This window comes from Tamandua tetradactyla, chromosome 6 (genome assembly GCF_023851605.1).
Source record: "Tamandua tetradactyla isolate mTamTet1 chromosome 6, mTamTet1.pri, whole genome shotgun sequence".
In the NCBI taxonomy this organism is placed as follows: domain Eukaryota; kingdom Metazoa; phylum Chordata; class Mammalia; order Pilosa; family Myrmecophagidae; genus Tamandua; species Tamandua tetradactyla.
The window spans coordinates 115,948,071-115,975,489 of record NC_135332.1 but is presented as its reverse complement, the minus strand read 5'-3'; the positions used below and the strand labels follow the sequence as shown (position 1 = coordinate 115,975,489).

General features: G+C 37.7%; 1 protein-coding gene across 1 annotated transcript in view; it reads left to right on the top strand.

Annotated features, from left to right (window-relative positions):
* The first annotated feature begins 1,319 nt into the window (after positions 1-1,319).
* The window catches only part of TRPA1 (transient receptor potential cation channel subfamily A member 1), a 75,507-nt gene continuing 49,407 nt past the window's right edge, over positions 1,320-27,419 (top strand). The window contains exons 1-6 of the mRNA XM_077163211.1: positions 1,320-1,389; positions 12,902-13,051; positions 14,558-14,709; positions 18,545-18,704; positions 20,352-20,527; positions 24,848-24,955. Coding sequence (XP_077019326.1) covers positions 14,605-14,709; positions 18,545-18,704; positions 20,352-20,527; positions 24,848-24,955 — 549 coding nt within the window. The 5' untranslated portion in view covers positions 1,320-1,389; positions 12,902-13,051; positions 14,558-14,604. The remainder of the gene's footprint in view (positions 1,390-12,901; positions 13,052-14,557; positions 14,710-18,544; positions 18,705-20,351; positions 20,528-24,847; positions 24,956-27,419) is intronic.

Genomic DNA, 27,419 nt, shown 5'->3' with positions numbered 1-27,419 from the left:
AGTTATTGTCTCATGGTTTTGGAGGCTAGGATGATTGCTGTGTCCCAGGTTTGATAGCATTCCCCCGATTGGCTTGCTACAATCCTTGGGGTTCCATATCTTTCCCACTGCTATGACCTTTCCTTTTTCTTCTGGGTTCCATAGATTTGGGGATTCTGGCTCCTCTCCATGGCTTTCTCTGAATTTCTTCTGCTTATAAAAGACCCCAGTAATCCAGATTAAGACTCACCACATTCAGTTGGACCACATCTTAACGAAAAATGCCATCTTCTAGAGAGTCTATTTACAATGGGTTTACACCCATGGGAGTGTGGATTAAGACTAAGAATATGTCTAAATTTAGATACATAATTCAATATACTGCACCTGTGAAGCCAAGAGTTGAGGATGACTGAGCCAATATGTGGTAGGCTCCTTGGTCTCTGAACCACTACTTAAAGAAAAGTTTCTGGCTGATTAAGAGTATCTGTCTTGAACTTTATTTGATTGAGATACCAACTTTTATTACCACAGTTAGCCTATGCTAAAACACTGTATACATTCTTTGGAAAATGCCTACTTTTCTTTCTTTTCCATTAAGCTGGTAGCTCCTTGAGAAAGCCTAACTCACTAACCAGTATACAGTTACTGCTCAATGAACACTTTTGAACTAAGAATTGAATGAGCAGATAAAAATGCTTTAGAGAAAGAAAAATGGAGAACAGAGGACTCAAGCATCCTCAATCAAGTTATCAATCTTGACATTTAAATTTAACTTGATTAACTAGAACATTATACTTCTACAAATTTGTTAATTACTATATTTAGAAATTTGCTTTCCTTTGAGTCACATCTCTAGTAGATACAGACATATGGCTAATGGTATAAGATATTTGTCGTATTTCCTTTCAGATAACTTTTTTCTTGGCTAATTCAGATTGTCTCCAATTTACTGGTGTCTAACAGATTTTAAAAGTGACAACTCAACAATCCTTTATTTTTTTCTTGGCAATCTGTAGGTTATTCAGATTGAGGATGTAAATTAGTTTTCTGCAAAAGTTAGATACTTTCCCAAGGCTGCCACTGTTAACTACTCTGATCTGTGGTTTTGCCTTTTTAAGGAGCCAAGTTTATAAGCAATAATTAAATTAGGTAATTGCTTTTGAGTAGCCAGTGGTCAAATTTCTAAGCTTAAATTATGAAAACTTAGTATTCATCTATTTAGTTATATGAGGAAGTGCAATAAAAAGACATAATATTGACTCTTAGAATGAACTACCCCTTATATAATTATATAGGACTATAAAAGTGGGTGCTGCCCATCAACCGTATGAGAAAGGAGCCATTCTCTACTTGGTTATTTATGCCTGCATAACATAAGAAACAGGATGTCAATTTATGTGAATAAAGGTAAGCATAAGTTTTATTCAATACCTTGTACCTTTCCTATTTTTAAAGGAGAATGCATATTGTCAGATGTTATATGTGTCAAAGTTTCTGATACATGATAAAGTGCAATTGTAATACTAATTATATATCTAAAATTTCAGTTCAACTGTAAACTGTACAGTTGTCTAATTCTCTTCAAGAATTGGTTGAGATAAAATCTTTATTACATTTGAATCGTGGGAGCTACCTTTCTCAGAATTTCCTGAGAGGCTTATGATTTGGGTACCCTGCAGATTTCTACACAGACTGGGATAAATTATTTATTTTTAAAATAGTCAAACTAGAATGTCTTTATATGCTGGAGATAGTCTTTGAACTACAGATATTATTGTGATAGTGCTACTTAAAATAAAGTCACTAAAACATTTTATATAATAACTTTAAATATCTGTGCTCTGGAAGTTCCATATATAATTAAATCATTATGGTAAATAGCAGAGACACTTAAAGCAAAACATGCTTTTATTTTATTCTTATTTTTTCAGTTGAAAATGATTTAGGTCTAAATTAATTAAGTGCATAGTAAATAAGGATTCATAGTGAGGATCTGTATAATTAATAAGTGGGTTCAGTTGTACTTTCAAATTCTATGAAGCATTACTGGTACTAGGCGAAATCAGCCATCTCTCTCTTTCACTGCCAGGTGTTATTGAAATACATTTTAAATTCTGGTTGTTGCTTTGGGTTAAATATTTAGAAATAAAAATTCAAAACACAGAGATTAATTTCATTATCTGAGTAAGTAATAAAATACGTGCAAGTTTAAAACAACTTAATATGAATAAAACAAATTTATGTTTTATTTTCTTCTAAAATATGAATTACTATTTGCTAATATCACACCCTAGGAGGGCAACTTAACTAGCTTTCTGTATATCTCCCATTTTAAATAATCTTACCAGATTTGCATTTTTAATAAGTGCTCCAATAATTGCTCTTATCTGTGGTTGCCAAGGCCCCCGGGAATAGTGCCAGTTTGGATAATCTGCTATGTCAGTTGGCCTTCTGGACAGGGCAGCTTGTGCTCTAGTTGCTCTATAGGAAAGCACACTGCGATTCTCTGATTATCTGGTTGAAAGGAGCATTATCATAGGTGTCCCACAATAATTTGTGCGCTCGCACGCGCGTGTGTGTGTGTGTGTGTGTGTGTGTGTGTGTGCATGAATTTTTTCACCATGTGACCACATCAGTCAGAACTTTCCTTCTGGGACTCAAATGACAATAAATTAAGGTTAGTTGCCTGGTGAGCAGCTGAATCTCAACGAAATTAGTTTCTTCCCTTCCTCCCCAATCCAAATCCTTTTCTACTGTTACTCAAATATTTCTATGCACGGTATGTAAAAATTACTCCTTTCCATACAATTTGGCAGAAACAAAGGTAGATTTTTAACGACACAGAAGCCAAGAGAAAGTGATTGGATAAATAAAGTTGAATAGGACACACCTAAAATCCAATGTTACGGCCAAAAAAATATTTAATACAGAGTAAGTCCAAAACAGGGTGAGAATGACACCAACAAAACTAGAAAAGTTAAATAATTCCTGAAAGGTAGAAGGCAGGCAGGATCAGAGCTACAGAGATGAAAAAATGGAGGAAAGCACAATGTAAACCTAAGTCACAAGTTAAACACAAAAGAACACGGTGGTGGGAAGAGTGGTGGGGAATCTTAAGCACAGAGTCAATAGCCACAAGACTATGGACTTTAAGCATGTAGCACGGTGGTTATTAATTGAGAAGCAACAGTTAGTCCCGCTTCCCTCTCTGACTGTACTAAGCAGAGGGCACCAAAGATGTTTGTCCAGGGGCTAGAGCCGAGTATGGGCAATTGGTCCCTGGAAGCGAAGTGATGGGCCAGAGCAGACAAGCAAGCTGCTGTTCCCAGAAGAGAAGCACAGCTGTGCCGGCCACACATTGGGCTCCTCCCTCGCTATCACCAGAGGCTGAGCTTTATGAGCATAAGGGGCAATTGAATGGAAATGCTAAATCACAAAAGTGGGCAGACAAGGCTTATTCAACATTTGAAGGAAACTAACACCATCATAAAGAGAAAACAATGTTAACAGGACGTGCAGAACATGATTGTAGGATAAAATAAAAATTAAATTAAGTTTTAACTGTGAGAACATATTACATTTACACAGACTCAACCAGGGATCTTATAAATTAAAATTCCTTAATGAAATAAAAAACATTGACAGACATAACTGAAGAACAAAATAGTGAGCTGGAATATCAAGTCAAAGAATTTTCCTGTAATACAGTGTAAAAGGACAAAGGATAAGAGAATGCTTAAGATGCAAATAAAATGGATGCAGAGATTTTAATATATATCCAGAAAAAAAGCTAAAGGATAAAATGGAAATAAGATATATAAACATCAATACCTCTGGCTAGAAAGAGAAACTCGGCATCAATTCCCCCATCTTTTGCCAGTAGTACTCTGAGTACTCTCAGAGTAATGGAAGCTATTCTTCCCCCATTCTCAGTCCATACACTTTGGGCCATGTTCTAGTTTGCTAGCTGCCGGAATGCAACACACCAGAGACGGATTGGCTTTTAATACAAGGGGATTTATTTTGTTGGTTCTTCAGAGGAAAGGCAGCTAACTTTCCACTGAGGTTCTTTCTTATGTGGAAGGCACAGGATGGTCTCTGCTGGTCTTCACTCCAGGCCCCTGGGTTCCAACAACTTTCCCCGGGGTGACTTCTTTCTGCATCTCCAAAGGCCTGGGCTGAGCTGCGAGTGCTGAGATGAGGAATGCCGAGCTGCTTAGGCTGTGCTACATTGAGCTCTCTCATTTAAGCACCAGCCAATTAAATCAAACGTCCTTCATTGCAGCAGGCACGCCTCCTAGCCGACTGCAGATGTAATTGGCAACAGATGAGGTTCATGTACCATTGGCTCATGACCACAGCCACAGAACTAGGTGCCTTCACCTGGCCAAGCTGACAACTGAATCTAACCGCCACAGGCCACATTGACTCCTTGGGTGGCTTCAATGGGGGGTATAATCAGACAATTGATTTTGGGGCCATGGTAACGGGTTAAGAGTTTAAATTTATAACCCAATCAGAGCCATTGACAACATCATGACATTTTTTAGGACTGGTAGAAAACTGATCACATCAATGAACATAAACCAGGAGATGTAAGCCTCGTGCTGCTGCAGCCATGTATGTGAGTCTGCAAAGAAGAAACGAAATTTCTCTCTTGATGGAAAATAGTGACTAAAGGAAATAGAGAAAAAGTGTTGATGACATCGAGATCCTAGATCGAGCTTGTTTTAAGTTAGTACTAACATAGGCCTTTTAGTTCTGTGATCCTATAAATTCCACTTTGGGTTAAGCTAATTTAGGTCGTATTTTTTGTTACTTGCCATGAAAAGCTCGCCTGACCTATACAGCAACAAATGATGCTCATAATAACATGGAAGAAAATTTCACAAAGCCAAAGAAAACCAACAACTAGGTGGAAGCGACCACCGAGTACAGGACAAGATGATCAATCAGAGATCCTTTAGCAGTTGCATAATGCTGAAATTTCAGAACACCAAAATAAAGATAAAAATCCTAAATTATTCCATGGATGAAATGAGATCAAATACCAAGAAATGAATGAGAAACAGATTGATATAAGATAGTCTATTGGCAAAAAGTAGATGATGAAAAGTAGCAGTAAATGTCTTCAAAGTTCTGAGGGGAAATTACTTTGAAAGAGTTTTAGATCTATCTAAACTACCATTCTGGTGGGAAGACAAAAGAAGGACATTTTTGGATATGCAAAGTTTTGGAAATGTTACTGTCAACTAACTTACTTCATTGAGAGAATTATTTGCGTTTAGGATGCAGAAAAAAATAATAGTAAACCACAAAAAAGAATGCCAAAGGATGCCAGAACCAACAATATTAAATTCAACAATATTAGAATTTGGAATCTGTAAAGTATTTCCATGAAGTTTAAAATTCTGAAATATCTGAATAAATTACTGATATTATTTAACATGGATGGGCAAGGGAGGGTCAGGGAATATAGAAGTGAAACATAGTAAGGTTATAAGGTAAAGGGAATAATACAGAAAATCATTAACTCTTGGAATTGACAAAAACCATAATTTTAAGTGTATTTGTTAATATTTTAAAACTAATCATAGAAAAAAATTGTATGCAATGTTCAAATCAATGGAGGTTTAAAAATGCACAATGTAAACTTAATCAGGAAGAGGAAAGTAAAGCAATAAAAAATAGAGCAGGCAAATTTAATAAAGCTTTATAACAAGAACAAATTCAATCTTATTAGTGATCGGAATAAATGTAAATAAGTTAAACATGCCTATTGAAAGAGAGCCTTTCAGACTGGGTTAAAAACAAAACAAAATCTAACTGTAAGCTGTTGTCATGAGACATAGCTACAGGAAAACACAGTGGAAAGGAATGTTGAAAATAAGGAGATGGAGAAAGATACATGAGGAAAATGGTAAAAATAAATAAGACATAGCAGTATTAATACCCATTAAAATGGAATTCAAGTAGAAAAGGTATTAGAGAGGACAAAGATATATTTCATATTGATAAAATTAAAATTCATCAATATATAAATTTGCCAACAATGCAACAAACGTTTATGCACCTAAAAACATGATTAGAAATATATAAATGGAAATCTGGTTGAATACATGACTAAGCGAACATATTCACAACCATTGTGGAATCTTTTAATATATAAGTTGGCATAACAAGAAAACAAAAAATATATAATGATATAGGAGATGAGCAACGATCAACAAAGTTTATCGAATGAATGTATATGAAACTTTGTATACATAAAAGAAAATATACTTTCTTAAATGTAACTTTGCTATGTATCAGTTCACAAAATCACAACAAATTTCAAAAAGACAAAAGAATATCAATCATCAATCAAATTACAAACTAACAAGAAGTATTTAATTTTATTTAAAAAAAATCCCTATCCATTTAAAATTTTAAAGTCTTTTCAATAATTTTTAAGTTGAAAAGGAAATTAAAACCACATTCTAGAATTATTTAGAAATAATTTAAAGAGGACTATATCTCGACATTGTGTAAAACAACTAAATTTGATTCTCAAAGAAAGTGTTTTCACTCTAAATTTATATATTACAATATTTAAAAGAACCTAAATAAACTAGCATACAATTTTTAAAATTTAAAAGGACTACTTGAATAATTTCATAAAAATAATAAGAATGACAAAGAAAATAATTTAAAAGGAACAACATAAAATTAGAAAACATGATCACTAAAACCAAAAGTTTATTCTCTTAAAAGATAATGGAATAGGGCGGGCCGCGGTGGCTCAGCGGGCAAAGTGCTTGCCTGCTATGCCGGAGGACCTCGGTTCGATTCCCGGCCCCAGCCCATGTAACAAAAACGGAGAAACAGAATACAATAAAACAAGAAAATGTTTAAAAATGTTTCCCTTTCTTCCTTCCTTCCTTCCTTCTATCCTTCCTTCCTTCTCTCTGTCTTTCCTTTAAAAAAAAAAAAAAAAAAAAGATAATGGAATAGATAAATGATTGAAATTTACAAATCACACAAAAAATTAGAGATGAAATAAGGGGAACTACAGCTTCAGGGAAGATTTAGAAAGCTATAAAAATACTCTGAATGCCAATTCAAAAAGTGACGATGAAATAGATTATTTCCTAGGAAACTATAAATTGCTGAATTTTACTGAAGAACACAGAAAATCTAAGTAAGCACTAACCAGGCAAAAGCAGAAAATACAATGAAAGATTGAGCCCTAAAATGCCTCAAGCTTTAATGTGTTCAGAGGTGAGTTTTCCCAAAACTTCCAGAGATTGTTACATAAACATTCTTATAGGATGGCAAAATCCCAGATTGAAGTAAAATTCAGAATTTCTGTAAAAACTAGAAACAAGCTGAATTCATCCATAAAATCTGTAACTATGATTATATGTTCAGCTGTTAATAAATAGCCAGTTTTGGAAAATTATTTTATCAGGAAAAGCAATGATTTTCCTTAAGCAATACATATTCAAGAGGTAATTCTGACAAAAAAAAAATCTGGCTTTGATAGTATGTAGAGATTGGCAAGTCCTCTCCATAAAATTTTGGGTCTCTTGAAATTGCCCAAAAGTAGATGACAAATTGAGAAGTGTTTATTCTTGAAAAACTTTAAGGACTTCAGGTAAGGAGTAGGAGCTGTGGTCTTCTCATTAGGGGTTACTTCAATCCCCACACTGCATCCCCCTGGTTTGATCAGTAAAAATCGTTGTTTTACCAGTACAGGAATGACCAAGAAAACCGATGGACTCTTATGGGGCCAGAAGAAGGGGGTGAATAGTGTAAAAAAGCACAGATTTATCAGCATTTGTTTATCAATAGGAAATAAATGAAAACCTACAATTCACAGCTTTGTAAGCCTTCAGTCACAGTTCTAGCTGTGACAAGCAGTTAAAAAGCTAGAAATTTGATCAATTAAATCCTAGAAATTTGAGAGCCATTGAAGGGCTAAATAAGCTAACCACACATTCTTGACCAATTGGGAAACTAAAGGCACATGTAGGGGAGGCCCAAGAGAGCTAGTTCTGTGGAAAGTAAAAATCGAAGGAAATTTGAGAATTAGCTAACTCTGGGAGGGCTACACAGACCATATATATACTGATGAGGAGGCGATGGAAGCCACACAGGTAGACGTGGTTGAACAAACTTCTACTCAAATCATTGGCTGGCCACTAAGTTATGGAGAAAGTGATGACCCATGATGAAAATTAAAATAAGAATTTAAAGCACTGAGCTGATATAGCAATAGCCACAAATGACACAGGAGACAGATTCTGCAGTAAAGTTACAAGAATAGTCCCTCAGGAAAATTAATTCAAATCCAGACCTTCTAAAATTTATTGTCTAAAATATCCAATTTTAAACAAAAAAACTACAAGACAAGCAAAGAAATAAGAATGTGTGGCCCATACTCAGGGGGAAAAAACATGAATAGAAACGGATTCTATTTGGGTACAGATGCTAGATTTAGCAGCCAAAGATTTCAAAAAAGCATTATATATATGTTTTTAAAAATTAAAGAAAATATGATCAAATAATTTAAAACATATGATGACAATATAAAACAGCTAAGGAATCTTAATAGAAAAACAGAAATCATTAGGAAAAAGTAAAGATTATTGAAAAGACAATAATGTAAATAATCTAAAGACAAGCTCACCAACGTACATAAATGGAAATCCAAAAAAGGAAAGAAGATAAAGGGGCAGAACAAAATATTTGAAGACTCAGTGGTTGAAAACATTCCCAATTTGATGAAAATTAATATATAAATCCATAAAGCTCAACGAACCCCAAGTAGGATGAACAGAAAGATATCCACACCTGGACACACTACAGTTAAACTGCAGAATGCCAAAATAAAGAGGAAAAACCTTAAAAGCAAGAAGAGAAAAAGTACTCATCTCATGGAGAGGAACGATGATAATATAGTTGGCTAACTTCTCACTGAAAATGAGGGAAGCGGAAAGACAGTGGAACGACCTTCCATGTGTTGATAAAAATATCTATCAAACAAAACTCTTACATCCGGCAAAATTTATCCCTCAACATTTTGTGTAAGCAGAAATGAGCAGACCTGCTTTATAAGAAAATGCAAATGGATATCTTCAGGTTGAAAGGAAATGGCACCAGATAGTAATTCAAATATGCAAGAAGTGAAGAGCACTGGGTACTGCAAATATGTGAGCAAGTATAAAATACTTGTGTGTGTATATGTATTTTCTTTCTCCTTTTAATTTCTTTTTAAAAGGGGAGATCATTTAAAGCAATAATTATAGCACTGTATTTTGGAGCTTAAAATAATAATTTTAAGTAATAGCATAAAAGGGGGAAAGGAAATGGAGGATCTATGTGAGAGCTAAAACTATAAAACTTTTGGGGAAAAAAAAACATTGCAGAAAATCTTTCTGACCTGGGGTTAGATGAAAATTTTTATACGTGACATCCAAAGTACAATTCATGAAAGCAAAAAAAAAAAACATGAAAACCTAGAATTTTATCAAAATTTAAAAGCTGTACTTTCCAAAGACACCATTGAGAAAATGAAGGCAAGCCACAGACTCTGAGAAAATACTTGCAAATCATACATCTAATAAAATATTTGTGTCCAGAATATATAAAGTTCTCTTATGTGATGTTTAGGTTCAGGTATCAACTTGACCAGGTGACAGTGCCCAGTTGCCTGGTCAGGCAAGCACTGGCCTAACCTGTATTGCCAGGATATTTCATGGCTGGATGATAAACCAGAAGGCTGGTGTATTAAATCATCAGTCAGCTGATTATACCTGTGGCTGACTACATCTACAATTTAACTAAAGGTATGTCTTCTTCAAGGAGAGAATCAATCAGTTAGATTTAATCCAATCAGTTGAAGACGTAAAGGGAGAAAAGAGAATTTTCATTTCTTCTTCAGCCAGCCAGCCCTGCTGTGGAGTGCATCAAGGACCTTCACCAGGATTGCCAGCCTCGCAGCCTGCCCTGCGGATTTTGGACTCTTGCATCCACACAGTTGTATGAGACACTTTAATAAATTTCATATTTATATATTTCCTGTTGGTTCTGCTTCTCTAGAGAACCCTGACTAATACATCTTACAACTCAATAAGTTTGGCAGTTTCATAAAAAAACATTTTAACATAAACCTATGATATGACCCAGCAATCCATTCCTAGGTATCCAACCAAGAGAAATGAAAATGTATAACCTTAAGAATATTTGTATGCAAATATTCATAGCAGCATTATTGATAACAATGAAAAACTGGAAATAATCCAAATATCTTTCAACTGGTAAATGGTGTGGTGGCTTAGGGATCTGTACCCAAGAAAAACCTGTCCTTAAAAACTTAATCCAGGGGGTGCAGGGGTAGTTCAGTGCTAGAAATCTCACTTGCCGTGCGGGAAATCCAGATTCGATTCCTGGCCCACTCACGTCCCCAAAAAACAAACAAACACGCAAAGAAACAAACAAACAAAAAACCCAAACAAACCAAAATTTGACAAATGGTGCTGCAATAACGAGAAACTCACTTGGAAAACGAATGAAATGTGACCCCCACCGTACAGCATATCAAAAAAATAAATAAATGAGCAACCTTAACCTATTCTTATGGGTGTGGATGTATTTATTGTAAATAAGATCTCTTCAAGATGTTATTTCAGTTAAGGTGTGGCCCAAATAATCAGGTTGGGCTTGATCTGGATTATCTGAGTCATTTATAATCAAAGTGAAAGAGAGAGATAAAGTCACAGAGGGAGCAGCCAGAAGCTGAAAGTCAACAGAACCTGGGAGAGAAAGGACAAGCCGGGAGAGGCTGCCATGGGCACTGCCATATGACAGAGAAGCCAAGGCAAGGATCACTGGCAGCCAGCCCCAGAATGCAGCATTCTCCTGGGAGAAAGTATTACCTTGATGAGACTTTCATTTGTTTTACTTCTCCTAGCCTCAAAACCATGAGCCATTAAATTCCGATTGTTTGAGCCAATCCATCTCATGGTGTTTGCTTCAGCAAGGAGGAACTTAAATGGATAAAACAAATGAGGCATATCCATAAATAGGGTACAAGGGAGTAACAAAGTGGAACAAACTACGATGCACGCTACAACTTGGATGGACCGCAAATGCAGTTGCTAAGTGAGTAAAGCAAAACACAAAAGACAATCTATTGTTTGACTCCACATATCTGACATTTCTAGGGAATAGAAATGTATTGTCTCACAGTTCTGGAGGCTTGAAGTCCGAAATCCATAGGGGAGAATCCTCCCTGGCCTCTCCCAAGCTTTTGGTGGCTAGCTTGCCGCAGCCATGGCTATCTCTGCCTCAGTTGTCACATGAGGTTCTCCCCTCTGTCTGCCCACGTCCAATGCTTCCCTCCACCCTAAACCAGTTTGGCTTCATCTTAACTTATAACATCTTCAAAGACCCAGTTTTCAAATAAGATCACATCCATGGGACCCAGGAGTTAGGACTTGCACATGCCTTTGGGTTGAACACAACTCAACCCATGGTAACTATAGAGGCAAAAAGCAGATCAAAGTCTGCTTAGACTGGGGGTGGGAGTGAAGACTGACTGCATTTGGGTACGAGGGAACTCTCTGGATTGCTGGAAGTGGTAAAATAGGATTGAGGTGTGGCGATAGTTACACAATCACATAAATTTACTAAAATCCATCACACTCTACACTTCCCATGGGGGGGTGAATTTTATGATATATATATATATTTAATGATGCAATACTAATTTTCCTTGTTACTTCTGAATTTATTGGTCTCCTTTTCATTTTATTATTAAATTAAGGCACTTGAGTTAAGGTGACCAAACATTTTTACCTCCATTATAGGCACTACTACTAATATATTTTCATATACTCTTCATTTGTATAATGAATTTGCAAATGAAAATTTTTTAATTCAAGAAATAAAATTAAAATATTTTAAAATTATTTTTACTTTTTCATAAAAGTTATTGAGTTGATTTAAATATGTAAATGTTTTTATTTTTCAAAATTTAAATACAATCTTATCTATTATTATTATTTTCCACTTTTGAAATAAGATCCTGTGCAAAATTAAGAAAAATGGCTTCTAGGAGTTTCTGTGAAGCCTTATTTTCTCTAAAAATTATCTCTATTTTGAGATAATTTTATATAAACTATTGCACTTTATCACTACCCATCAAGAATTAAACTTCAAGGGGAATAAAATCCTGACTGATATAAATGGCTAGATAACATCTTGCTCCTCTCTAAATTATTTCAAATGCAGTCATTTTACGAAGGAAGCCCTATCTATGAAAGAGATGGGTTTGATGGGTAGGAAATTTAACCATTTTTAAGAAATGTTGATGGTAATTGCTGATAGATCTTAAGAGGACACTCGGATGTCTGAAAAATGCCTAAAATGAATAAGTCAAACAAAAGGTAAAAGGGTAAGTTGATTAATATTTCAAACTCCCTCTTTTCATAAATGAAAAACAAAAAAATTCAGATTTATAAAAACAGGCTCGCGTATCATTCAGTATTTAAGCAGGAGGGGACAAGTTAAAAAGAATAAATGGTTTGGGAACGATTAAATGGGACAGAAGTAAGAATGCAGAAGGCATCAATCTGTTGAGAGTCTCTGCTGACAGCTGACACCAGGGAGTACCAGGTAGAAGAGGGGTTGGTGTGGGCTTCCTCCCAGTGCCAGGCTCCCTACTGCTGCCCCTCCATCTCTCACTCCCAGGGCCAGCTCTGCCATTTAATGCTTACCACTATGACACGTCCTCTGTCCGAGCTTCCAAGATGACCCCTTTGGGATTCCTCTTTATTCCCTTTATGCCTTAATGACCCTTTTCAGTTAAGTGTTAGGAGAAAAGCAACTGATGGAAGAAATTCTTGCTAACAAATAAAATGTCTTATATTCCTAGGAGGCATTTCCATTTTAAGAGGAGGACCTGTTACGTAAAATCCTGGGCAGATAGCGGTGGCTCAAGTAAACTCATCTCCTTTCCCCGCCTCTTGGATGCTTTCCTTTATTGGTTTTTGCAAACACATCACCTACCGCAAATCATAGAAAGGTACGTAGCTAATTCCTGTTCTGTACTCCCTGAACGTGGATGCTGGTGGGACAACTGTGCAGATGGTGAAGCTTGAATGTCTGTATCCTTCATGATCTTTCAGCAAGCCGCATTAGTGAATTGATTAGTCATAATAACTTCACTATTATCCTTGCAAAGAATTCCATTCCAGAAATGGAACTGATGGGAACTTGCCATATTGACTGGAAAACTGGGGGGAACTCTTTCATAGTTTCTCAGTATCATCATGACCATTTGTACATACCCCCAAGTTCAGCCTAGCATAGCCCAAGAGCAGGCCGTCTGCGTACCTTCACTGAAGGCAGCTCCATACTGGGTCTCAGATCCATGCAGGTCTAGCACTAGGTGCTGGAGGTAACAAGGTAAGCATGGCATAATCCAGTGCCTTAAAAGAACACAATTTTGTCAGAACAAAAGACTCTCAAAACTAAGTTCTGTCTTGTGCAAAATACAATCAGCCTTGGAAGTGTTCTTGCTTTCAGACCTTAGCACCTAAATGCAGATGCAACAGTGTCAGAGGCTCCTGTGGTGTCTGTACATAAGTGGCTCCTGTGGTGTCTGTACATAAGTGTAAAGCTAGGGTCTCTATCTTTTTACCACTCTACAATATTTACACCTTATGCCATTGATGAATAAATGCAGTGCAAGCCCATGAAGTCAAGCCTTTCAAACAAAGCAGAGGGTAATCAAGCTTGCACCAGTCAATGATGGCTTATGTTTACCTCAACTGTCATTTTTATTAGCCATTCTTAAACACCAAGCCATGAGGGGGAATTAGTTTGTTATCCACAGGAAATGGATCCTGAGGTTCAAAGAGACTTCAACGGGTCTCTCAAACCAGTGCTAGGATAACGCCATTCTCCCAGATGTCTGAAAAGTGTTTTTTCCCCTAAAAACCTTAGTTCCACATTAAAGAAGGAGGCCTCCAAAAGGAGGCAGACATGGGAAACCCAGACCAGCAGCTTTTAGTGGGGATAAAAAAAATGAAAAAAAAAAAAAGCCTAAAAATAAAAAAAATATTCCTAATGTACCCAGTTATTCTGCCTCCCGCCACCCCCACACCACAGTTGCTAATGGAAGCGGGTGGGGTGGGGTCTCAGTGTTTCTATTACAACAAATTTGCTGGGTTCCACCCTGAAAACTTGATTTGAGAAGGGGGACTGCTGGACGCAAATCCAGCTTTCCACCTTCAAGGGGCCAGCCCTGAGCAGCCGAGGCGTCCCCTTACTGCCCCGGACACGAGTTCTGTCTCTGCCTCCTCGTGGCGCCCCGCCCGGCTCGTGCTCTATAAAGTAGCCTAGGCCAGAGAACTCCTTTAAGAAGGTCCCCCTGCCCCTGGCTGGGGAAGTTGTGTCGGCTCCACAACCACACAGCACCGCGCTCCGGGCGCCGTCTCCGGCTGCGCGCGAGTCCTCAGCCACCGCCCGCATCGCGCTCCCGGCTCGTCCGCCCGGCGCCAGCCGCTCCCCGCGCCCTCTCGCCCAGGTGCCCGCGGCCAGCAGCTGCCCCAGGTGGCGTCTGGGGTGGGGTCCATGAAGCGCAGCCTGAAGAGGACGCTGCGCCCTGGGGAGGAGCCCCGAGGCGTTGCCTACGAGGGCGTGGAGGACGACATGGAGGAAGGCAAAGACTTGTTTAAGGTACCAAGGGCGATTGGCGGGCGGGACGGGCTCTGAGGTCCGGGTAGGGGGTCGGCTCCTAACTTTGCCCTACCTGGTTGGGAGTTTCCTTGAGGACAGCCCCAGGAAAGGAGGACGGGAAAGGTGGAGAGGCGAGGAGGATGCTTGCTTCCGGCGCTGTGCGCAGTAGGAGACTCTTCGAATTTGGGGATCCTGGTAGGACAGGCTTTTAAGACGCCACACTGTGCGTGCTTTGTCCTTTCTGTTTGCTGGCTTGTCGGTTCTCCCTGTTCTTGCTCACGGGTGGGCAACTGCAGTGGGAAGCGACCTACCCAAAAAGTGCCTTTGGCAGTTGGCAGTAGCAGGCAACCGCCTGAAACCAGGACAAGTTCAGAGCGTGTGCTGTTTCACTTGGAACTTTTTATAGATTTTATTTTGAGCCAAACCGTTCATATTAACAATTCCTGTGCATACACATGTATCATAAATATGTGTGTGTATATATTTACAAAATGTCAAGTCACAGTGTTTCAAACTTTACTCTTTAATTCACTCATGAGACATATTCTGGAGTATTTTTCAACTCAGCACCTGGAGGGGTGCAAGGGTAGTTCAGTGGTGGTTGAATTCTCTCCTGCCACGGCGGGAGACCTGGTTTGACTCCCCTGTCCCTATACTTCGCAAAAAACAAACTAGCAAACAAAAATTCAACAAATGTTGCTGCAATAACGGAATACTCACATGGAAAAATAATGAAATGTGACCCCAATATACAGCGTACAAAAAAAAAGGAAGAAAGAAAAATTAGCACCTCACCCTTTTTAGCAGCTTCATAGTATCCCATTGTAGGAATGTATCATGATTTATTTATCTAGTCCTGTATTGATGGGCGTTTAGGTTGTTTCTGTTTTATTTTGCTGTTATAGACAAGATTAAGTGCATCTGTGAGTATAGATGTGGCTTCTTTGTCCACTGACACCTTTGTGGATTTGTCTGTATGTTAAAATCTAATAGAGTCAAGAGGTATGTATGATTTGAATTTTGACAGAGGTTACCAAATTGCCTTCTAAATAAGTTGCACCCATTGACACTGTCAGCAGTCACTTATATCAGTCAAGCATGTGTAATAAATCTCTCAATGAACAAACCAGTACTCCCAAGGTCTGCTTGCACATCCAGGTTGAACATCAATTTTATTCTCTCTTTATAATTATATTTTTAATTGAGGCTTTTTGGATTAATCCAGAAAGAGCTAAGTCATGAGTTTTTTTTCAACTACTATAGAATAGTATCTTGGAATTTATATTACAGGACAACCAGAGATTTTAAAATTTCAAAAACCACACCATAAATGTAGACAGTTCTTTGCTTACCGATGTGGTTTAGTTTCCTACAGATATTTGCTGAAGGATTGCAGTACAGAGCCTCACGCTTGTTTTTCTTCAGGAATGTGTTTATGTAGTTAGTTTTATTGCCTAGGTGAAATAGAGCCATATTATTTAAGGCTGTTAGAAGCTGTACCAGAACTTGGAGATGGAGGGATTTATATATTTTATTTTATTAACTGCAGTAATTCCAGATCATTCTGCAGAAATCCCAGTGGTTGGATTCATTACAAAGCAACATATATTAGCAATGCAGAGAGTTCTGAACCCTGGGGACTTCTTGGTGGCTTCTTGATTAAAATATACAGTATATAATATCTGTTCTCTAGTGCATACATACTATCTTGGGAATACTTTCAAAATCGAAGGATCACAGAAAATTTACAGGTTGAGAAATCATTTGGGAAAAGAACCATTTGACAGATGCCTTTAGCCTTTTCCAATTACATCTCTTTCAAGAGTTAATACTTTAGCATTTGACTTTTCGTTAGTTCTAATTGCTCATTTTAGTTTCTCTCCATTACTATGTATATGCAGTTCATTAAAGCAGCATAAAGAAGATACTATATGATGTCTGTTTTTAAGACTTAGAATTAACTTTTCTAAAAGTCATCAAGTCTATTAGGATCTATATCTAGTTACACAGTGTGGCTTCGGTTTGGCCTTGCCCTTGGCAGCCAAACAGCAGACTGCCTTTTTCAGTGTCATTTCTGACATCTCAGAATGGTGTGTGATAAGTGATGTCATTACATTTAAAATATAAAAATGAAACTAATAGAATAATATGTATCATGCATTTTTATTGATAGTAACTGAATATTCACTTTCCAATATACACTGGGCTTCTAGAAATAACACTGAAAAGAAATTTTATCAGTCAATTGAAATTAAATTAAGTACTACTATAATTATTTTGAAAGTTCTTAATTTTATATTTAAGACAATTAAGAACTTTCAAATAGTTAAAAAAGGAAATAGATTGTCAGTTGACATAAATATTAAGAGAGGTTTATTTGGAAGGACATTATATACTTTTTGAATCAAAATATTTATACAAATTTAAATAATAATGTAAGGCAGGATAATAGAGACAAAGTTACAACAAATTATGAAAGACTGTAGGTTTTGTTTGCTGTAGTTAGATGATAACATTAAACAAAATGATTTTTAAATATTAAATCTTTAGCAATTTAATTTATTTAGAACTTGAGTTCTTCAAGAAAAAATCATTTTGGGGAATGCTTCATATCTTGGGAGAATGGAGCAAAAGTAGAATGTCAACTCTGCCACCTTAAAATTTTACAAGGATGGCATTACATCAACCATGATAAATTATCTTCAGTCCAGATATAATAAAGAATATGAAGTATGAGGTAAAGAAAAAGATGCTAGAGAAAAATGAGGTATCACAAAAGCTCTTGCTCTTCCCCTGTGAAAGTGAGCATCTGTTTAGAACTGCACATTTTCAGGCTAGTGACAGCTATCAACGGTGCTAGAAACTTACTGAGCCTACTCTACAATGTCTGTTTTCTGAAATCTTACTACTAAAAATTTTAATTATCTAAACAGGCTCAGCAGAATTTGATATTTTTTCTTACTTTGCAGTATTCATTCTAGGTTTGTGGTTTTGATCTTGGCTTCAGCTTTGGCAGAATGATAATTTATCATCCATTTTTCAGCCAAAATATATATTCCATGCACCTGTTGCTACCTGCTGTGTGCCTTCGGGCAACGTATGTAACCTCTCAGTGCCCTGAGATCTGGCCCTATGTAAGAGTACAATGATGCCAACCTTTGCTGTGTGCGGAGAGAAAGCAGCAGGTGAACCTCACCTGACCTGGCCTGCTACAGAATCCCAGCAGCCAAAAGAGGAGTTGCTACTTGTTTCAGGGAGTGAGTAAGGCAGCCATTCTAGTTCACTGGCCAAGTGAATTACTTGATGGTCCTTCACAAACATTATTCTAGCTCTGGTATATAAAGATGGGGTAGATGAGTTTAGGCTATAGGCAGGCCGGCAGGCCAGTGAGGGTCAGTAATTTAGATTCCTGGACTTAATAATCTTTGCACTCATGAAAACCTTTCTATCTTACCAATATTCCTTATGCTGTATTTAAAGTACCTTATCTCTTGGCAAAGCAAATTTCTAGTTACATTAGACCTATTCTTTCTCTAATGCATCGCTTAAGTTTACTTCAAAGCTTTTTTTCAAGGTCTTTATTTCTATAGCATTAGGAGTATATCATCAGAAAATTTAAAAATATGTTTCTTGTTCTTATCAGTGTCTAGGCATTTGCTTGTGTCTTCTTCATGTGTGTAAGCATTTTGCATTCTCCAGGAAAAATATTTACCTTATCATAAGCATGGTAATGCTTGTGGATGATAAACCCTTTTAAGGCTATGAAACAATCAGCTTTATATTCATAAGTTTTACTTATGCTTGCTCGAAGTAACAATATTGTATGTACATCTAGGTGGTTTTTGAAGGACGTGCATGTAAATTACAAAACTTTATCAAGAAGCAAAAGAGATTAAGCAGGTATGATTATGAGAACGCCTCCCCTTTGCATCATGCTGCGGTAGAAGGTCAGGTTGAGCTGATGGAGATGATCATCAGTGGATCCTCTTTTGAAGGTAACCAAATACTATAATGACTGTTCCATGAAACCATCCCCATTAGATTTGTTTGGAAGAGTGGTGTCAAGTGGTTCTGAAGGGTGGATTAGTGTCAGATTAATAAAGGGCCTGAATCTCTCACATCAGGGGTGTAGATTTCCCTCCAGGCCAGAGTTCTTCAATTTTTTCTACAGTAATACTGCAAAGAAGAGTGCAGATGTATTCTTGGGGATCCAGGGTATCCCCCCCAGCAAGCACAAACTTTCTCTGAAATATTATAATAGATTGTAAAATTCATATAAATTTTATGCAATGTTCTGTGATATTTTTGTTGAAGTTCTTATACATTTTAAATTACTCATCATTGAATAAAATTGATACTCCAAGAAAATGCAACATTTTCCCTCCACCTCATAGGCTTGATTTGTTTGAGAAACTCAACTGTAGGCAAAGAGGGAGGAGCGTGTGGCATGTTTTTAGGTGGTGAGGCAGGATGGTGAGATTGTTATTATATGTAAGATCATTCTGTCAGTATTGTGGAAGATGAATTGGAAATAGAAGACCAATTAAAAAGGCATTTTGGTACTAACAATAATATGAGAGCTCATCATGGTTCTGACATTAGAAAAAGAAGAAAGGGAGAAATTCAAAAGTTATCTTACAAGTGGATTCAACAGTGCTTAATAACAGATTGAATGTGAGGAGGCAGTGGTGGGGACTCGATGCTGATTTTGAGGTTCCTAATTTAGGAGATTAGGGTAATAGTATAACCATACTGAAAAGGGGACATGCCATAAGACAAAAGAGAAAAGTGTGAGGAGTGTGAAGGTGTGAGGAGACGATGACTTTAGTGTTAGCAATATTGAGCTTTGAAGTGCAGGAAACATTCACTTGAAATATCTAACAGACAACCAGAAATACAGAAGGAAAGGAACCCCCACCCCCTAACCCGTCAAGGTCGTTGTTGCTTAGGAAGTAGATGGAGCCCTGAAATGCATGAAAATCCCTTAGGAGACCATAGAATGGCTAATAAAAGTAGCTAAGGGTAGTGAATCAGCATTAAGGAGCTAAGCTCTTTAAAGACATTTAATATTATCCTCCCAATAACCTTGCAAAGTATATATTTCCCCCCAAATTTGCATTTGAGAAAACTGAGGCTCAAAGAGATAAGGGAATTTAGATAATCCCTTACTAGCTGAGTGACCATGACAAGATTTTTAACCTCTTGTGGTCTTAATGTCGTCTTCTGAAAACTGTCAAGGCATCCAGCAGGGCTGTTGGAAGGGTTGCATGAAATAATGTCACATTGACCCTAGTGGAATGCTTTTATATGTGTTCGTTTTATATAATCTCAATTCCTTGTAACAACCCCCAAATCCATACCACAGATACAAACATACACTAGCAGGATGCTCCATTTCTTACAGATGCTAAAGGTGGACATTTAACTCTGTCCTTTTGAAAAGTCTGTGTCATGTGACTATGCATCCCCTATAGGAACCTAGGAGATGTTTCTTGAGAGCTGAAGCTCAATTTTTATTTCTAATAAAGAAAATACAGTCTATGAAGTAGCACTTGGCCCAGAGCTTTGTACAGAACAGGCAGTCAATAAATACTGGATAGAGTGAAAACAATTTAATCCATCGTTTTGTGGGTTTTTTGTAGTGCTGAATGCAATGGACAGTTATGGAAATACCCCTCTCCACTGGGCCGCAGAAAATAACCAGGTTGAAAGCATTAAGTTTCTTCTCAGTAGAGGAGCAAACCCAAACCTCAGAAATAGCAACATGATGGGGCCGCTCCACATAGCTGTCCAGGGCATGCACCACGAGGTGATGAAGGTAAGGAGGGCTGCGAACAGCTTACCTGGCGGGGAACGTTGGGTGGGAGCTGAGACTCAAGTCTAGCTCTCTCTGCTTAGACTGGGATGGCCATCAACCTGCCAGGGCAAATGAGATGCAATGATTACAGCATCTTCACTGCCAACCGAGTGGTGATGCTGATGATACGTGATGATGATGATGATGTAGCATGTACTGTTCTAAGAACTTTAAAAGTTTTAGTTTACTTAATCCTCTTTTAGAAAACCATTATGATCATGATGATGATGTACCAAGCACTATTTAAAGAACTTTATATGTTTTAGTTTATTCAATCATCTTTCTTAAAAAAAAAAACTTATAGAAGTATGACTATAATTGTATAATAATCGCCATTTCATAACTGAGGAAACTGAGGCACAGAGAACATTAAATAGCTTGCTTAATGTCACATACCCACTGAAAGCAAGGATAGGAATTTCGTTCTTAACCTTATGTTTCCAAGTTACAGCTTTATCACTTTTATGTGAATGATTTAAGAACTGAAAGGAGGAAAGTGATGAGGGTGGCAATGAAAAAAGGAAAACATAATCATGACCTGCTGTTTTGTTAAAGAATAGATGTCCTGTCATACTGATTATTTATCAGAAGACATACTGATGCTATTGGTGAATGTCTTGTTTCTTTCAAAGGCTTGAGAGTGAGTTTGGTTAAACAGAGGAAACCCTGGTAAATGCCTAAAGAGTAACATTTAGACCATGACTTTTACATTATATCTCAATTTCACAGACACACTAGAAAGCACACACGCATGCTTAGGGTATTATGCAGTGTGCAAATGGATCATGTTCTAGAAGGTCTTTTCCAAGATGGACTGTTTGGAACATATAATGAGTTTTCCTGTAGAAACAATCTTGCAAATGATGACTTGGCTGTTGTGCTAGGTCACACCAAAACCTACTTTGTCTATAAATCACCAGAAAGATCCTAGAAGTATCCGTTAGTTCCACGTTCCTTTTAATCCAAATTCCTTTCTCTCAGACCACTAAACTCTTTGCTGCTTTAAGCCTACTATAGATGACGTGAGGGCCCACCTACTTAATGCTTTCTCACCGTACCATGCTATATAGCACTACCATAATACTTATCACACAAGAGTGTAATTTTTTGTCCCTGACATAACTGCCCAGTTATGTCCTTGATATGTCTCACTAATCTATGTATCTTCAGACCTTAGCACTGTGCTGATAAATGATGGCTGTTGAAGGAAGGAAGGAAGGAAGGGAGGGAGGAGGGAGGAGGGAGGGAAGAGTATATGGGGGTTGGGGCTGAATGAGCAGAGGAGAGCTGAGCTCTCAGCATCCAGAAAGATAGGTGGGGGCAGTCCCTGAGAAGGTTATGGGCGAACCTCTGCAGTAGGCTGTTCCCGTTTGGTTTGTAGTGCCTGTGCTCTTCATGAGTGGGTGCTGCTTCTGTATCATCTGGGCTGGACCAGGAGTGACTGCAGGGATGCCTGAGAATTTCCGTGGTTCCCTTTGGGGGTCTTTCATTTCAGAAACAAATGCCCATTAACTTAATTAATCTCGGCTATGAAAGTGCTGTTTGGGAACTCAAAGTCAGATAGCAGTTGAAAGCCTGGAGTTAACCAGAAATCCACACACACACACACACAAAGAGTAGTAGAGATTGCATAGAAACAGAAAAGTAGGAAAAAGCCCATCACTGGTTGATAACGTAGATGGTGGATATAACAAAGATCTTCTCGGGTGAATCTAGAAAGAGATGAAACGTCGGGTTATAAGAAAACTGAAATTAATTGCATTATCCCTATTTGGTCTTACCAGCTGTAATTACATTTTAAAATATTTTCAAACCCCTCTGCTTCACCAAAGGATGAAGGGGAGAAGAGAAGGAAAAATGATTGGAAGTGTTTCCTTTATGCTGACAGCCCCCCATTCTGGCAGGTCCCTCTCAGTAACGCCCAGTGGGTCCGGCCTTGCAGGGCTGCCCCGCCCGCCAGGCGCTTGTCATTCTAGGGCGTTCTCACTTGTCTGCTCCACCAACCTTCCCCCAGACCCTCTACAGCTACATATATGGCTTAAAGTTAAAAAACTGATATCTGCGTGTCATCTAAAAGTTCTCACAGAGACAACCGGTAGGCATAGTTCCTTGGGATATATTGGCTTGGGGATTGGGATGAGTCCCTGTTTCTCAGTGGCCTGCAACCTTAGTCCTTGGGGCTTAACTTCAAGGTGTTCTTGGGTTCTCAACAAAGAAACCCCTGGAGAGCTCAACTGCCAGCCTTCCATTCCAGACTTGCCTGGTCCTGCCTGAATTTGAAACAATACGCAGTTTAGTTGCTCTCTCTGGGACCCCTGCCACATATAATTTAACACAGATTTTTAAAGGAATGTGCTGATGGCAGTATATTAATAACACACTAGTAAACACTACAGATCCAGTGAGCCATGATTCTAAAACAGCAATGAGAAAAAAGTCTCTCTCCAGTGCCATCTATAATAAGCTTTGTGGAATATAGATGTGAATCTACAGCTTCTTAAGAACAGAAAGAACATGAATGTGCCTGAAGTCCATAGAACGAAACTTGTGTTCGCATTTCCCTCATCCACCAGTATTTTTCCTGTATGTTTATATATACTGAAATCTCAGTTTAATTTTCCTGTACTAGCAGAACTAATTAGCAACCCTAATTCATTAGCTGCCATACACATCAGGGCGTACGGGCAGCTCAGTTAAGAGGTTGCATGTTCAAAGAAAAAAAGTTGTTTCTAGGTAACAATTTGTTTAAAAAATCTTTTTAAACAGTTTATTTGTAAACACGTGTTATGGTTTTATTATAGTCTTACTGCAAGAGAAAAGACTTCTAGTTAGGCCAAGCCAAATCTTTTTCTCTTGGGAGAGGCAATATATGAGACTATCCAACTGAATATAAAATAAAGACTGCTTAAAGATAGATTCTTGGTCAATAATCAACTGCCAGTCAAACAGGTAAAAGGAGATAACAAGCCATCAATAAAATTATATTGGAAAAAAATACTGTTCTAGTTTGCTGGCTGCCAGAAGGCAATATAACAGAAATGGAATGACTTTTAAAAAGGAGGGTTTAATAAGTTGTTAGTTTACAGTTCTAGGACTATGAAAATGCCCCAATTAAAGCAAGTCTATAAAAATGTTCAATCTAAGGCATCAGGGAAAGATACCTTGGTTCAAGAAGGCGGATGATGTTCAGGGTTTCTCTCTCCACTGGGAAGACACACGGTGAACATGGCAATGTCTGCGAGCTTCCTCTCCAGGCCTCTCGCTTCATGAAGCTCCCCTGTGGCTTCTCCTTCTTCATCTCCAAGGTCGCTGGCTGGTGGACTCGGTGGTTCTCTCGTCCTTCTGTTGTAGTTCTGGAGCTCTCTCCTCCGCCTCAAAAAGAAGTCTCTCCAAAATGTCTCCTCTATTTTAGGATTTCAGTAAACTAATCAAGAGCCACGTAGAATGGGTGGAGACATATCTCCATCTAATCAAGTTTAATACCCACAATTGATTGAGTCACACCTCCCTGGAGATAACCTGTTCAAGTTTCCAACCTATAGTACTGAATAGGGATTAGAAGAAACCATTGCTCCCGTAAGATTGATTACGATTAAAACATGGCTTTTCTAGGGTATGTAAGTCCTTTCAAACTGGCACAAGTACCTAACCATTTTATCAGAAATGCTAGTTTCTTACATCGTAGGAAAAGTTCTGTTCCAGACCAAGTTTGAGTTACTTGAGTTAAGCAATACCAAAGTGTCACATGAAATTCTATCTTCTTTACAGAAGGGAATAGAGTTTCCACTCACGTTACTAGAATACTTGCAATCTAGGTAAAAGGAAACTGATCAGGGGTGATGAATTGAGGCCGGGACAGGGGCGTGTGTATGTCATTTTCTCTCTTCTTTTCTCTCTTTCATAATTCTTCCTCCCCACCTCCTGACATTCCAAAGGGCCCCATGAATTTATTTGGTTAGCAGAGCGCACGTAATACAAGTGAGAAGTATTAATTGAGCTGCGTTATCTAATATCTTCAATTCTTAACCAGCTTCCACTTCTACAATTCAGTATTTCATTAATTGATGTGATATAGAAGTCAATATTATTTCATCATTTGGGAAATTTAATTAATACTCTTTATCTATAAGGTTTTGTGGCAGATGATTTTTAATTGAGTGGGAGAGGAAGGGATATGAATGGCCCTTGGCATCAGAGAGTTTCTAATCTAGTGGAAGACATAATACCTTATTTGAAAATCTGCAGTTTAGCTTTTTGACAGCTATGCCCCTTTCTGTGTAGGTCTTGGCCGAGCACTGTGGTACTAATCTTAATTTGGAAGGAGAAAATGGAAACACAGCTGTGATAATCGCATGCTCCAAAGATAATAGTGAAGCACTACAATTGTTGGTTTGTATATTAATTGTAGTTTTCTACTTTATATTTTTGTTAGTGAAACATGTCTTATTATTGATACTTACAAAAACTGTTCATTTATGCTCCTTAGCAAAATATAAAATATAGAAAATAGGTCAGAAAAAAACAGTTCTATATGTTTTTTGTATGTACACAACCCTTAATTCCTAAAAGGATCTGAGAATACTTACAGAAAACTAATTAACATTAAATCTCTAAAGAAAATGTGAGACAACCAAAGTGAAGAAGAGAAATACAGGTAGGAAAAAATAAGATTAAGCTGTTGGTCAGTCCAGGTTACAAAACTCAAAGTATCATGGCCTGCATATAAATAAAGGTGGATCATGTATTTTACTCTAAGCTTCCGAGTAGTTAAAGGAAAGGTGAATATAGTCAACTTCAGATTCATTGAGCCCATAAAATAAAAGTTGAGAGAGACAAGGCCATCCCTGCTGCCAAGACCAGAAGAAGTTGCTGCCATATGTTCTCAAAAAGGGAGTCCTGTGTGAGAAAATGATTAAGGTCCTTTGCAACAAGCTGGAAAGCAAACAGCCCCCCTTCTCTCTGGGGATTTCCTAGGGTCCTCCATAAAACCCTGAAGATGCGTATGTAAATGCCTCGCTCCTACTTCAGATAGTGCCCCTTTTGAGTGTGGTACTAGAATCCTGCTACCTAGCTATTTTTCAAATATTCCTGTAACACATGTACGCTCTTTAAGCCAATATCTTTACTTTTACCATTTCATTTGGCCACTCCCACCCTAGAGAACAGGAGGATACAATAAAAGAATTTACAAATTATCTGCTGGAAATTTAAATGCATAAATATTTTCTAGCATATTTATTAGATGTGCTCAGAGACAAGTACATTTACTTATAAGCTGTCATTATTGGACCGAGAAAAGAATAAAAATAAATTAACATTCAAACCAAGAATTTAGAAAAAGAGCTTCAAATAAACCGAAAGAAAATTGGAATAAACAGTAAAGTTGAAAGTGGAAAATGATAATTTCAGAAAGTTTAAAGAGATCAAGTGTTATTTCTTTGAAAAAAGATAATCAAATAGATATTTTGTTGGCAAGTCTAAGACAGAAAAAGAGAGAGCAAAATCAACAAAATTAGAAATAGCAAACCCATTACTATATACAAAGGAGGAATGAAAAATGAAAAGTACACAGTTCTATGCTAAAAAATCTGAAAATCCTTTTTTTAATGGAAAAAAATCACTGAAAAAAATAAACTCATTTTAAAAAGTCACAGGCCTAGAGGGAACATAAAAAATGGAGGAACTGAATAAATTGTTAAAACCCCAAATCCAGATAATATTACATACTTTTATAGCTCTTTCAAGGAAACTGTTTCCATTCTAGACAAACTTTTCATAGCACAGGAAAAAGTGAAAATATCCAACGTAATTTTTTGAAGCAAACATAATGATAATTCTAAAACTAGAAAATAAAAAGAGTAGCACACAAGACCATGCTGGCCTTATCCAAGGAATATATGTGAGTTCAGTATTAGAAATTGCATGATTATAGATTATTGATTATTATCATTGATCTATCTATGAAGTCTTCTTACAAATCTATAAGAAAAAGAAAATACTCTTACAAATGGTGAAGGGCACACAAAGTTTAAGTTCTCTACATATCAAAGATAAACAAGGATGAAAAATAATTGTTGATAGTCAGCGTTAGAGAAATTTTGATGAGTCAGGGAAATGGCATTAACTGCTGTTTTTGTTTGCAAGCCGCTGGAATGCAATATACCAGAAACAGAACGGCTTTTTAAAAGGGGAATGACTTAAGCTGTAAGTTTCTAAGGCCATGAAAATGTCCAAATTAAGGCACCAACAAAAGGTTACTTTCACTCAAGAAAGGCTGATGAAGTTTGGGGTTTCAGTCTCAGCTGGAAGAGCATGTGGTAATGTCTGCTAGCTTTCTCGCCCAGCTTCTTGTTTCATGAAGCTCTCCTCCCCGTGTCCTCCCCATCCCGGGCATTCTCCTTCTTCATCTCCAAAGGTTCTGGTTGCTCTGGTGGCTCTAGAGCTTTTTCTGAAACGGTTCCCCCTTAAAGGACTCCAGTAAGCAACCCCACCTTGAATGGGTGGAGAAACACTTCCACGGAAACCGTCTAATCAGAAGTTACCATAGCAAGGGTAGCTTAGTGGTAGAATTCTCGTCTGACATATGGAAGACCCAGGTTCGATTCCTCAGGCGTGCTCATGCCAAAAAACAAGCAGAAACCTCGAAGCCCGCCCATACAAAAAAAAAAAATTTTCCACCCACAGTTGGGTAGGCCACATATCCATGGGAAAAATAAAAAAGATTCCACCCAGCAATATTGAATAGTGATTAAAGGAATGGCTTTTCTGGGGTACACCACAGATTCAAACTGGCACAGCTGTTAATGCACAATAACCTTTGGCTCAGCAATTTCCAATTCTTGGAATATTTACC